The sequence below is a fragment of the Ranitomeya imitator genome, chromosome 6 (genome assembly GCF_032444005.1).
Source record: "Ranitomeya imitator isolate aRanImi1 chromosome 6, aRanImi1.pri, whole genome shotgun sequence".
Lineage (NCBI taxonomy): Eukaryota > Metazoa > Chordata > Amphibia > Anura > Dendrobatidae > Ranitomeya > Ranitomeya imitator.
Genome location: NC_091287.1, coordinates 71937925 through 71952293, shown reverse-complemented (window position 1 = coordinate 71952293; position 14369 = coordinate 71937925). Strand labels below are relative to the sequence as shown.

General features: G+C 44.5%; 1 protein-coding gene across 7 annotated transcripts in view; it reads right to left on the bottom strand.

Moving 5' to 3' along the window:
• Positions 1-329: 329 nt before the first annotated feature.
• The window catches only part of KMT2C (lysine methyltransferase 2C), a 325549-nt gene continuing 311509 nt past the window's right edge, over positions 330-14369 (bottom strand). For 6 of the 7 annotated variants that reach the window (XM_069729749.1, XM_069729750.1, XM_069729754.1 and 3 more), the window contains 7 exons: positions 14061-14197; positions 13640-13782; positions 13228-13396; positions 10999-11115; positions 10821-10894; positions 8998-9106; positions 330-2338 (listed from right to left, as the gene is read on the bottom strand). In XM_069729749.1, coding sequence (XP_069585850.1) covers positions 2246-2338; positions 8998-9106; positions 10821-10894; positions 10999-11115; positions 13228-13396; positions 13640-13782; positions 14061-14197 — 842 coding nt within the window. In that variant the 3' untranslated portion in view covers positions 330-2245. The remainder of the gene's footprint in view (positions 2339-8997; positions 9107-10820; positions 10895-10998; positions 11116-13227; positions 13397-13639; positions 13783-14060; positions 14198-14369) is intronic. The other variant, XM_069729752.1, reaches the window with a different exon arrangement.

Genomic DNA, 14369 nt, shown 5'->3' with positions numbered 1-14369 from the left:
CTGTGCAATTAACTAATATTTGACAAGAAAATTTTCAAAAAAGATTATACAGCCATTTCAGAGTAGGCACACTAACCTCATCAGGTCTAAGATCTATTTAACAATACATGCAGTTTGTATTGTGAAATGTGGTGACTGATCAGGTGTAATTGATTTACACAGTTTCATGCTACATTTTAATGCAACTGTTATTGGGTCAAACTGGTTTAGGTGTTAGGTAGTTGTAGGGGGTGAAGAAATGTGACAGGCTATATTTTGTAACTTGTCAATTCTAAACAAAAATTCCATAGTAAAACATTGGATTACGTGAAAGCAGAACATCACACTCCTTATAGTTGTAAAATATTTTTTATTTGTAAATGCTGATCTTCTAAACCTGTTTCCACAAATTCCAAAACCCATAACACTCTGTATACTCCAAAAAAAAATCATTTTTTGCCAACATTAGATACTATTTTACAGGACAGGAAAAAAAATGAACTGTAGGACAAATACTGGTAGGATGTTGGGATATTTTACAAGAAAAATATTCAAGAAACAATTTCATACAGCTATTTATCAAGAGAAAAATATATACAATTGATTTCTTCTGTACGATAAAAAATACATCATGCCATATACATTACAAGTTCAAGACTGTGTGACTGAATAGATCAAGAGCATACAGTCCACTTTCATTGTGCACACAAATAAAAAGCTTTTTTTTTCTTTTTTTATATTCAGCCCGTGAAGTGTCAGTACCGAAATTTGCAGTACAAGAATAGGTGGGAGAGAAAAAAAAAAAAGTTGATTTGCAAAATTAAGATTCTACAAGCAAACTTAAAATGTATCTTTTTTTTTTTTTAAAGAAATGTAAACAAAAACAATTCATAAATTTTTTTTTAAATTAATTTTTCCAAACTCTATCATTAAAGTCCTGGAAGTCAATTACTCTAATAATAAATTCTATTTTTTATTATTTTACCCTTAGTACAAATGAAATAATAGTTAAAGAATTGTCTTCTTCTGCTTAACATGATCCTTTATATGTCATGATATAAGCTAACTGATGACCTAAATCTGACGACTTATATATATTTTTTTATATATATATATATATTTTTTTTTCTTTTTTGCAGAAAATAAAATGTAAAATACAAAAAGTAAAAAGAGGAAAAACAAAAACAGCCCTCCTTTGGGTAGATGTAGCAGTTATTCACAGTTATCACGAATTATAAGCACAAAAAACCTGACTTGCAAAAGAAAAGAACAGGGATGTTACAATATGATTTCATATGTGGGGCAAAAAACAAACTAGTAATGTTAATAATATTAGAGATGAGACACACCAGCTCACCGAGAAAATGTATAATAAAAAGACCACAGTAACTTCCTGTTTTAAACAAAAACACATCCCCTTTAACCAGTTTTCATTATTAACTAAAAATACGTTTTGTCTTTAAAAAAAAAAAAAAAAAAAAAAAATCACACTGTAACATCCCCATCTTAAATTCTGAAAAATTAGCACCCAAACTGCTGTGGAGTCTGGTAGCATTTGGTCAATCACTATTTTTATACTGTATTATATCTTCAAAATATTTACAGGTCTGTACAAAGTAACATAATTTTGTTAATTCTGCAGGTAACAGCAGCAGCTTGGCTTTCTTCTATTTCTTTTTCTTTTAAAAAATAGCTTCATTCAGTTATCCAATAATAAATACAAAATGTTTCTCTTATATTACAGAAATAAAAAAAAAAACTACAATAAACTGACTCATGGAATCAAGTATTTTAAATGTATTTTAGTGCAAGTTATTTTCCCTTAGCTCTATCCCTAAGGAAGTCATTTCAGTACATTCCTTGTTCAGTGGTGTCTACGTTTATTTTATTTAGTTTTCTTTATTAGAGGGCCTGCCCCTTTTTCATATAAGGCTGTGGCCAGCACATTGGGCATCTTGCTTAGCTGGTGATCTCAGTCTTACATTCATGTGTTTGCCCACCTGCTGACGCATTTCTTGACCCAGTGAATTTTTTTTTTTTCTTCAGCAAGCTCCAAGCAGAAGCGGTGAACTCTACAACCAGCTGCCCCCTTCATCACGCTTTATGGAGGCCCGACAGCTTAGTCTGCCAGTGGTCTCCTCTCTCGGCAGCAACGAATGTCACTTCCCAAGTAGATTCTTCACTTGAAGACAAGCGTGTCATTTTGACAGCATTTTAATATCACATCTCAGGGACAAGTACAAACTTGGAGAAGCAAGGAATGCATTCAGTTCATCCATTTCCGGCAGTTTACGGCACCACAGTGGCAGGGGATCTTGTGCTGGTCGTCTTCAAAATCAAACTTATAGTCATAACAAAGCTGGAAAGACAGACAGGTTATGTTACAGATTACCGGAGCCACTCATTCTCCAGGACAGTAAAACAGCAAGAATGACGGAAAGAAAGTGAGAAAATCCTAGCTTCTCCTCCGATGAGGATTCTGGTACAACTCAATACCGAGGGCAACCTAGAAGGCCAATTTTCATTTTTGCAATTTTTTTTCCCTTTCATCATAGGGTAATATGCAGCTTTTACTGACCGTGGAAACATACCCTTATTGTCGGTACAAGTCCCCTCGAAAATTTAAAGTGCTGCGGAATATGTTGGCGCTATAGAAATAAAATTATTATTAAAGAAATTGAAAATTCTAAGTGGGTTGAAGTGATGAAAAAAATTAATGCAATTCTGGGCATGTTTTGTTTCTTACGGCATTCATTGTGCGGTACAGTGGACATGGCAGCTTTATTCTTTTTTTTTTTTTTATAAATATTCTATTGATTTTAGATTCAGAACTTAGTAAAACCAATAAATGATGTTTGTGTCACAATTTAAGTCTGAACTTTTTAAAATTTGTTTCCATCAATGGAGCCGTATGAGGATTTGCTTTTTTGTTGGGACGGGTGTTGATATTTTGCTTGATATCATTTTGCAGAAAAAGGGAGATCGTGTGTTTTCTTTTTTTTTTTTTTTTACTGTTATCCCCCTTCAACACCCAGGCCATTTTTTTTTTGTTATTTTTTGCTCCCCTTCCTCCCAGAGTACAAGTTTATTATTTCGGGTCCAAATGGCCATGTGAGGGCTTGATTTTTGCGCGACAAGTTGTAATTTTCAACGACACAATTGCATTTACCACATAACACTGGAATATTGGTAAAAAAAATTCCAAGTGCGGTGAAATTGCAAAAAAAGTGCAAATGAACAATTTTTTTTAATCATGTTCACTAAATGCTAAAACTGACATTATGATTTCTCCAGGTCATTACGGGTTCAAAGATACCAAACATGTGTAAAATCTTTTTCAATGCTCGTTAAAAAAAATAAACAATTGCTTCATTTTCCGAGACACGGAGCATCTCCATTTCTTGGGATCTGGGGCTCGGTGAGGGCTTATTTTTGCAGCCCCTGTTAATCTTTTTATTGATACTATTATTTTGGGGTAGAAAAGGAGATTTTTGTGTACTCACCGTAAAATCTTTTTCATTGGGGGACAAGACCATGGGTGTTATGCTGCTGCCACTAGGAGGACACTAAGTAAACAAAAGATTAACTCCTCCTCTGCAGTATACACCCCTTCACTGGCTACAATTTCACCAGTTCGGTAGTAAAGCAGTAGGAGCATGAACAAATGACAAACTATGTCAAAAACCAAGAAGTAACAACAAGCCAAACAGGCTAACAGGGTGGGTGCTGTATCCCCCAATGAGTGGCTCGGAGAAAAAGATTTTACGGTGAGTACACAAAAATCTCCTTTTCTCCTACGCCTCATTGGGGGACACGGGACCATGGGACGTACAAAAGCAGTCCCTGGGTGGGGAGCAATATGCTAATACTCCATGTACCACTTGCTTACGGCTAAGGAACTGCCGCTTGCAGAATCAGAATACGCCTGCCAAGGGCGGCGTCTGCAGAAGAGAGAGAATGAATGTGGTAATGTTTGGTAAAAGTGTGCAAACTGGACCATGTCGCAGCCTTGCAGACCTGCTGTGCTGACGCCTGGTGCCGAATGGCCCATGAGGCGCCCACCGACCGGGTAGAATGGGCCTTGATCCCAGCTGGGATAGGAACACCTTTGACACGATAGGATTCTTCAATGGCCGACCGAATCCATTTAGCAATAGTAGCTTTGGAAGCGGGAGAACCCTTCCTTGGCCCCTCTGGAAGAACAAACAGGGCATCCGACGTGCGGAAGGGAGCCGTCCGCGAGACGTACCGACGAAGAGCTCTCACCACTTCAAGAGAGTGCAGAGCCTTCTCAATGCGGTGGACCGGAGCCGGACAGAACGAAGGCAGAACAATCTCCTCATTGAGGTGGAAAGAAGAGACGACCTTGGGCAGAAAAGCGGGAGAACTCCTCAATACCGCCTTGTCTGAATGAAAAATAAGAAACGGAGGGCGGCAGGAGAGTGCAGCCAACTCCGAAACCCGCCTGATGGATGTAATAGCCACTAGGAACACTACTTTCCAGGAGAGGAAAGTCAGGGACAAGTCCTGTAGCGGTTCGAAGGGAGTCTCCTGGAGAGCTCCGAGCAATAAATTAAGATCCCACGGATCCAAGGGCATTTTGTAGGGAGGCGCCACGTGGGAGACTCCCTGGAAAAAAGTCTTCACCGGCAATCTATTGGCAATCTTTTGCTGGAAAAGGACTGACAATGCCGAAACTTGACCCTTTAGAGAGCTAAGGGCAAGTCCCGACTCTAGTCCAGACTGAAGAAATTCCAGTATGGCAAGGATGGAAAATACCAAAGGGGATCGCCCCTGTGCATCGCACCATGAGAAGTAAATTCGCCAGGTACGGTGGTAATAGCGCATGGAAACAGGTTTCCTAGCCCTGATCATGGTGGAAGACACCTCGGGAGTGAAACCCGCTTGGCCTAGAATCCAGGATTCAACGGCCAGGCCGTCAAAGACAGGGCCCCTGAGTTCTGGTGGTAGTTCCCTGTGAGAGAAAATCCACGCGATTTGGAAGACGCCAGGGGGCGTCGGCGACCAGCTGAACCAGTTCCGCGTACCATGCACGGAGCGGCCAGTCCGGCGCGACAAGGATCACTGGTACCCCCTCTGCCCTGATCTTCTTGATGACCCTGGGCAGCAGGGGAAGAGGAGGAAAAATGTACGGGAGACGGAACTCGTGCCAAGGCAAGACCAGGGCGTCTACTCCGATGGCCCGTGGATCGAGTGACTGAGCAAAGAACTGTGGAACCTTGTTGCTCAACCTGGATGCCATGAGATCCACATCCGGAGTCCCCCAGCGAAGACAGATCTGCTGAAAAACCTCCGGGTGAAGAGACCACTCGCCCGAGGCGAGGCCCTGGCGGCTGAGGAAGTTCGCCGCCCAATTCTCCACACCCGGAATGTGGATCGCCGAGATGGGCGAATGATTGGATTCCGCCCAGTGCAGAATGTGGGACACCTCGAGCATAGCCATCTTGCTGCGGGTTCCCCCCTGATGATTGATGTACGCCACAGCCGTGGCGTTGTCGGACTGGATTCTGACTGAGTGACCCGCCAGAAGGTGATGAAACTGGAACAATGCTAATCTGATAGCTCGTATCTCCAGGAGATTGATGGGAAGGCGAGACTCTCGAGAGGACCACCACCCCTGAGCTGTGTGGTGGTTGAAAACCGCCCCCCAGCCTATGAGGCTGGCATCGGTGGTCACCACCAACCACTGCACAGGGAGAAAGGATCTTCCCTGGGTTAGGGAGGACTTCAACGTCCACCACCTGAGGGTCTTTCAGACCCGTGGGGACAGGATGAAGCGGCGGTCGAGGGAGGACGGATTGCCGTCCCACGCCGACAGAAGCACATGCTGAAGAGGACGGAGGTGAAATTGCGCGAATGGAACCACTTTTCATGGCAGCTACCATCCGCCCGAGAACCGGATGGAGTGGGAGACTGGACGGGAAAGACTTTGGGCTCCCTGCTGCAAGGCCAAGGCCTTGTCTTGAGGGAGGATGACCAGACCGCGAGAAGTGTCCAGAGTCATTCCAAGGAAGGTAATACGCTGGGCCGGAATCGGAGAGGATTTCTTGAAGTTTATCTTCCAACCCAGGCGAGAAAGAGTATCCACCGTGAGAGCGACGGACTCTTCGCAGGCTGGGTAAGAAGGACCTTTTATTAGTAGGTCATCCAAGTACGGAAGTACCACCACTCCCCTGGAATGAAGAATGGCCATGGCAGCCGCCATGACCTTCGTGAAGACCCTGGGGGCGGTGGCGAGGCCGAAAGGAAAGGCCATAAATTGGAAGTGCTCTCCGCAATACGCGAAGCGTAGGAACTTTTGATGCGGAGGAAAGATTGGGATGTGGAGGTAAGCATCCTTGATGTCTATGGACGCGAGAAATTCTCCTTTTTCCATAGACGCGTATACACAGGGAAGGGGTTAAGCTTTCTTGAAGCAGCTTACCCATGATCCTGTGCCTGTGTCCCCGGGGAGGAATTAGCCGTGGCGGTTCTGGAGAGCTGTGGACGTGTGGGCTCCTTGCAGGGAGGTAGAGCAATATGGCCCCCGAGATCTGCAGGGCGCCTCTCGTCCCAGACGAGAAGTGCCGAAATAGGGGGCGGGGTTACAGCCGTGGGAGGGATCTGCCCACTGCGGCCTACTCCAGCTGAAAAAGCCGGGGACTAAATATTTGGCCTGCCTGGCGATGTGCGGCGGCGGCCGCAAGGAGCGCTGCATACCACTGCGGCCTACTCCGGCTGAAAAAGCCGGGGACTAAATTTCTGGCCTGCCCGGCGATGTGCGGCGGCCGCGACGGAGCGCTGCTTACCACCGCTGGCTGACGGCGCCTCTCCCCAGGGACCCGGACCGCATCGCTGCCGCAGAGTGGGGGCGCAGGGAGATTCTATGCTCACAGCGTCGCAGGACCTCCTGTCCTGTGAGGGTGCGCACTCAATCCATGCACCCTGGATGGGGGATGGAGAGGCCCCTGATGCGTCCTCATCCCCAAAAAGGGGTTTGTCTTGGGGCTTTGTGGATCTTCCTTCTGTCATGCCCCGGAGAGGTACATGAGAGCAGGGCTCTATGTGCTCGCTGCAGGGAGGGGGGTAGTGGGGGGAAATCGGGACCAAGGATGGAACCGTTGCCCCAGCAATAATTTGCCCCAGCAAAATTTGCCCCAGATGTCGCAGGAGAGGGACGGGGAGGTATACTCGCCGTGCTCGCCTGTTGTTGGTTCGGGGGAGAGCGGGCCCTATAAAAAAGGACCCGTCACCCCCTTCACTCCGTTGGGTAAAATTAAAATCAAGAATTAAAATAAAAATTTAAAACAAGAAAGTTAGGGTCTGAAAACAGACCCAAGTGCCTCCTACAGACACTAAGCAAGAACTGGTGAAATTGTAGCCAGTGAAGGGGTGTATACTGCAGAAAAGGAGTTAATCGTTTGTTTACTTAGTGTCCTCCTAGTGGCATCAGCATAACACCCATGGTCCATGGTCCTGTGTCCCCCAATGAGGCGTAGGAGAAATGATAATTTGATCAACTTTTTTTTAATTTTATTGCAATGTTGCATCGACCAAATAAAATTCTTGCATTTTGATTTTTTTTTGTTACGCCGTTTACCAAATGGATGAATCCTTTGAATATTTTGATAGATTGGGCGGTCCTGAACCTCAGCAACAACAAATGTGTATTTTTGATTTGAACTTTTCTATTTAAACTTCTTTTTTCTTTTTTTTACCCTTTTTAGTGGCTTTAGTTGTCTCTTTAAGAGACTTTAAAGGGCCACTGTCACCCCACCCCCTCCAGCCGTTATAAACTAAAAGAGCCACCTTGTGCAGCAGTAATGCTGCATTCTAACAAGGTGGCTCTTTTAGTTTTTGGTTCATGTATTCCCAAAATAAAGCGTTTTGAAACTTATCCAAAATACCCGTCTTTATCCAGGTAGGCGGGTCCTCACTTCCCTGCTTGAACGGCTACTCTGCCGTCACTCAAATCTTCAGGGGCTTTCGGCGCCACCCCCTCCGCGCTGTTTTCGCTTCAAAACCGGCGCCTGCGCTGTGTACTACTGTGTTGTGCAGCCAGTGCGGCCACCCACCTTGGGAATCCCTGCCCCGCAGTGTGTTATGCATTATGCAAGGTGCGGGGCTGGGATTCCTGGGCACGCGCACTGCGTGTGTCAGCGGGGGAAACCTGGGTGAGTGGCTGACACACGCAGTGCGCGTGCCCAGGAATCCTAGCCCCGCACTGTGCATAATGCATAACACACTGCGGGGCAGGGATTCCCAAGGTGGGTGGCCGCACTGGCTGCACAACACAGTAGTACACAGCGCAGGCGCCGGTTTTGAAGCTAAAACAGCGCGGAGGGGGCGGCGCCGAAAGCCCCTGAAGATTTGAGTGACAGCAGAGTAGGTTAGTGATGCGCTTCTGACTTGAACATGTTACATGCCAATGTCAGAGCTTACCAGCGGCATTTAACATGTTAACAGCTGCGGATGGATCGCGATTCCACCAACGGCTATTAGGGACACATGTCAGCTGATCAGATTATGATATGTCATGCTGTTAAGGGGTTAAGCTTATGAGTTAAGGGGTTGGCAGTAGCAAATACCCGGATTTTGTATTTTTGAATTGGAAAAACAGGTGTGTTTGCACATAAAATGTATGCTTATGCGATCTCACTACATCTGCACACAGGACACCGGATGCAGTCTGTGGTTCAGCGGCCGGACACCTACAGGTCGTACATTTATTATCCATCCTGTGATTGGAGCAACTGCTTTAAACTTGTTTGACAATTAACGTTTTCTGGGTTATGAATAATCACAAATGTATATTCCTTGTACATTATCTCACACAAGAAATAAAATCATAATTAAATAAATGTAATATTAAACACATACCTCTATACGAGAAAAAAAAAAAAAAAAAGATTACATATTATTTATTGTTATAGCGCCATTTATTCCATGGCGCTTTACATGTGAGGAGAATATACATACATATATATATATACATATAGAATAGAACCTTGAAATTACCTCTTCACCCTTTTGTATCCTCCGGTTGGAGCTGATTATTATCTTATGCCCCTTCTCAAATGTCACTACCTCAGCCACACAGTTAGGAGCACATGAATGGTTAATATACCTGAAAAAAAAAAGAAAAAAAAAGTCACAGCTGCACTACTAGCAGAGAGCACAATAAGGGTATGTTCACACGTTCAGGATTTCCATCCTTTTTTTTTCCTGACTGTTTTTTAAAAAACTGCAGCTCTTGGCAGAAAACGCAGGTCCTTTTTTTGGTCCTTTTTTGGTCCGTTTTTGATGCGTTTTTTGATGCGTTTTTTTGATGCAGTTTTCTAGCCAGAGTCTGTGTGTTTTCTAGGAATTTTTTTAGGGTTAAAATGGCTGAAAATACCCTAACCCTACCCCTACCCCTAACCCTACCCCTAACCCTACCCCTAACCCTACCCCTACCCCTAACCCTACCCCTAACCCTACCCCTACCCCTATTCTAACCTTAGTGAAAAAAAAAAAAAAAAAATTCTTTATTTTTTTTATTGTCCCTACCTATGGGGGTGACAAAGGGGGGGGGTGTCATTTACTATTTTTTTATTTTGATCACTGAGATAGGTTATATCTCAGTGATCAAAATGCACTTTGGAACGAATCTGCCGGCCGGCAGATTCGGCGGGCGCACTGCGCATGCGCCCGCCATTTTGCAAGATGGCGGCGCCCAGGGAGAAGACGGCCGGACGGACACCGGGACGCCGGGTGAGTATAAGGGGGGGAGATTAGGGCACGGGGGGGGCATCAGAGCACTGGGGGGGGGCATCGGAGCACTGGGGGGGGGGCATCGGAGCACGGGGGGGCGGGATCGGAACACGGGGGGGGGGCAGCCACACTCCGCCCACGCACTTCCGCCCGCTCCCCGCACTTCCTGCTGCAGCGGTTCTGCACATCAAATCGCAGTAAAACCCGCAGATATATTTTTGATCTGCGGGTTTTACTGCGGTTTGGACCTCACAATGGAGGTCTATGGGTGCAGAACCGCTGCGGCTCCGGAAAAAGAATTGACATGCTCCTTCTTTTTTCCGGGAGCTATTCAGCGCGTCTTTTTTTTAACAATTTCCGGACCATGTGCACAGTGTGTCCTGTTTTCCATAGGGTACAGTGTACTGTACCCTGCATGGAAAACAGCTGCGGAACCGCAGCGGCAAAACCGCCGCGGTTCCGCGGTAAAAAACGCACTGTGTGAACATGGCCTAACTTCCCGCTCATAAGAGGCCTTCGGGTAGCCCAAGAAAGCCATTCCATATGGAGCTACTGTCATAAATCGAGGCTGCAATCCTTCGATCAAAAGATTAGCATATAATCATAGAGGTTACCTAGTCAAGATGATGACAGCAGAGAAACACTACAGGATTCAACCCAATAATAAATCAGAAGTGCAGCACTATTATAATAAGCCAGGTCTAGATGTCTCGACTAAGATCATCACAATGTACCCATGAAATAGTGCTCTGCATCCTCAGATACTTTGGTAATGAATTAGGCACTTGCAGTTCGGTGTTTCAGAAAGAAGAACGCAAGATAAGACAATGGTGCATTTTACTAAAACTGATGACTTTGGAAAGGCTGAACTAGAATATTACCACCACCACAAAGGTTTTTTTTATTTATTTTAAGTAAATTTGAAAGAAGTTAAATGGCTAAGCAGAGCTGATATAGCGGCCCCTCTGTATCCCTTCTGAATAGTCAGTGGTCTTAACACACAAATCTTTGTGTAACAGCTCTGTTGTCTTACAAGTCTCCTGGTTATGCCAATCCCTCAGAAGACTGAAGGCACATTTTGTACCCACCTTGCAGGTCCTCCAGTCAAAGTTGCATCAATCACATGTTCATTATCAATACGAAACATATATACACCACGATTCTGGAATGAAAGTATTAGAGAAGGTCGCATCGTTAAGTTTCCATTTTACTGCTTCTACTTTCCATAAGTAACTGAAAATAGTAAAGTGATCCAGCAGGTGGTACCTGTGACTCGTACAACTTTTCTTTTCTATTGGCTACTTCATTGCGAATTATGGTTCCAATGTATTCAATCACCATAGTGTGCTTTTCAATGTCTCTAGCAGCATATAACCCCAGACCCTAAAAATTAAAAAAACACTCAGAATAAGATATGGCATTGATGTACATCTATTACAAATGCGTCAAGGGGCGCCGATAGATGCACAAAATGATGCACCCCCTTGCCGGCGTGCTGTAAATGCTGCTGTTCGGGATTATGAATAACACAGCCATTGTTTGCCGGGAAAGATGGAATCTTGGCTTGTGAGCCAGCATCAAAATTAGGGAACCGATGCATGACATGACTGTACGTCATATGTCGGTAAGGGGTTAAACATTCTTAAGGTACCGTCACACTGAACGATATCGCTAGCGATCCGTGACGTTGCAGCGTCCTGGCTAGCGATATCGTTCAGTTTGACACGCAGCAGCGATCAGGATCCTGCTGTGCCATCGTTGGTCGGAGCATAAAGTCCAGCACTTTATTTTGTCGCTGGATCTCCCGCAGACATCGCTGAATCGGCGTGTGTGACGCCGATTCAGCGATGTCTTCACTGGTAACCAGGCTAAACATCGGGTTACTAAGCGCAGGGCCGCGCTTAGTAACCCGATGTTTACCCTGGTTACCAGCGTAAACGTAAAAAAAACCAAACACTACATACTCACATTCCGGTGTCTGTCCCCCGGCGCTGTGCTTTCCTGCACTGGCTGTGAGCGCCGGCCAGCCATAAAGTACAGCGGTGACGTCACCGCTCTGCTTTACGGCTGGCCGGCGCTGACAGTGCAGGAAAGCACAGCGCCGGGGGACAGACACCGGAATGTAAGTATGTAGTGTTTTTTTTTTTTTTTTTAACGTTTACGCTGGTAACCAGGGTAAACATCGGGTTACTAAGCGCGGCCCTGCGCTTAGTAATCCGATGTTTACCCTGGTAACAAGGGGACCGGCATCGTTTGTCGCTGGAGAGCTGTCTGTGTGACAGCTCTCCAGCGACCACACAGCGACGCTGCAGCGATCGGGATCGTTGTCTAGATCGCTGCAGCGTCGCTTAATGTGACGGTACCTTTAGTGGTCCACAAGTATTTTAATGGTAATTATAACATACTAGAAAATTGATGAGTGCTTTTTTTTCTCTAAGATGGAAACAGACTCAGATTACAGTTGTGTGGAAAAAGTGTTTGCCCCTTCCAGATTTCCTATTCTTTTGCATGATTGTCACACTAAAATGTTTCAGGTCAACAAACACATGTAAATATTAGACAAAGATAACGTAAGTAAACACTAAATGGCAGTTTTTAAATGAAGATTTTTATTATTAAAGGAAAAAAGAAATCCAAACCTACAGGGCCCTGTGTGAAAAAGTAATTGCTCCCTAAACCTAACAACTGGTTGGGCCACCCTTAGCAGCACCATCTGCAATCATTCGTTTGCGATAACTGGTATTGAGTCTTTTACAACGCCCTGAAAAAATATTGGCTCGCTCACCTTTGCAGAATTGTTATAATTCAGCCACAATGGAAGGTTTCCGAGCATGAACCGCCTTTTTAAAGGTCTTGCCATGGCATATCAATCGGATTAAGGTCAGGACTTTGATTAGTCCATTAGGACTTGCTGGTGTGTTTTGGATCATTGTCCTGCTGCATAACCCAAGTGCACCTCAGCTTGAGGTCATGAACAAATAGCAGGACATTTTCCTTCAGGAATTTTTGGTTGACAGCAGAAATCATAGTTCTATTTACCACAGCAAGTCTTTCAGGTCCTGAAGCAGCACAACAGCCCCAGACCATCACAGTACCACCACCATATTATACTGTTGGTATGATGTTCCTTTTCTGAAATGCCATGTTACTTCTACGCCAAATGTAATGGGACATACACCTTCCAAAACTTTTGTCTTATCAGTTAATTTGTCTAATACTTATGGTACATTGTTTGGTGATCTGAAACACTTAACTGTGACAAACATGCAAAAAAATAAGAAAACTGGAAGGGGGCAAACACTTTCACACAACTGTATATCTATGGGCTGTTGGAGGATCGGTGATCACTTCTTGTAAGGTCACATTCACACAACAGTATTTATAACACACATCAGGAGAGGAAGAATCAGAGACAAAGTACAACAGTAACACGAGCAGCACTCCTGTACTATGAACAACATTTGGCTTACAAACACCAAGGTGAAATACACCAACCTGAATTCGAGACCTGGCCAGGTACACATTGGATTTCCATTCAGTCTTCATCTTCCGGTACTGAGAGGATTTGGAGTGGACGAATTGCTTGCTGTAGGGTGCGTTCAGTTCCCCAGTGACTGTGCTCTGGAAGGACTTTGAAGTGCTGGTGCTGTTTAACGTGTGAGGCCTGTTCATGTTCACATAAAAAAAAAAATGAACAGAAAACTGAAGATTACTTGCACCCAAGAAGTTATCTACAAAGATACCCTGGGCTAATTTAAGCCAAGCTGGCACGGACAACACAGCAGTTGTTAAGGGTACATACGTATACAGCCAAAGACAACAGGGTTTGTAAGCAACACACAGGAGCACAGAGCAGCACAGTTGCTGTAAACCCTCAGCTGTACAATGTGAAATGAAAGGAAAATACCTTAACACAAACCTCTTGACATGATTGCTCATTTTGGGCTCAGAGCGGGCGCAGCCTGAGGGATTGATGGCCAGAGGGAGCTGCATCAGAGGGTTCCGGCCGTAACGGAAAGTGTAACTCTCACAGGCTTCCACTCCAGGTAGCTGAGCAATGAAAAAACAACAATAAGCCCACCACATAATTACATTAACATATACAACAATTAAAATGCCATTGTGAAAAATGCTAAAAATGTTTACTAATCAAGTGAATGCAGACAATAGATATTTAATAATAAAAAACACAAAAATCCTTTCTGCAGTTTTATTCACTGTTGGCGGTGTCTTTATGTGAGTATTAGCAGCACCACCTTGCAGCTTTTACTATGAAATGGTGTGGTCCACATGAGTGCAATATAACGCCAAGTATTTTCTGCTATTACCGATTCTGCTATTCTTGTAACAGCTGAAACTGTTAAACCAAAAAGATCTTCCCCCTTCAGGTACACTGGGAAGAGCCTGAGAATTTCTGAACCCTTCCGACAGTTTGCAACAGGCTCCAAGATTTTGTCCCAAACACCTAAGAAAAAAAAACAGGTTGTCAACAATTAATGCAAAGGTACAAGACATCCCACAAAATAATTGAGACAAGAAACCCCCCATGCCCTCATTCCATTTAGGAGACTCGTTAAGCAACTCTACGTATTCAGCACCAATGAGAGGAAGAAAGAAAATGACAATGGTCTGTGTCC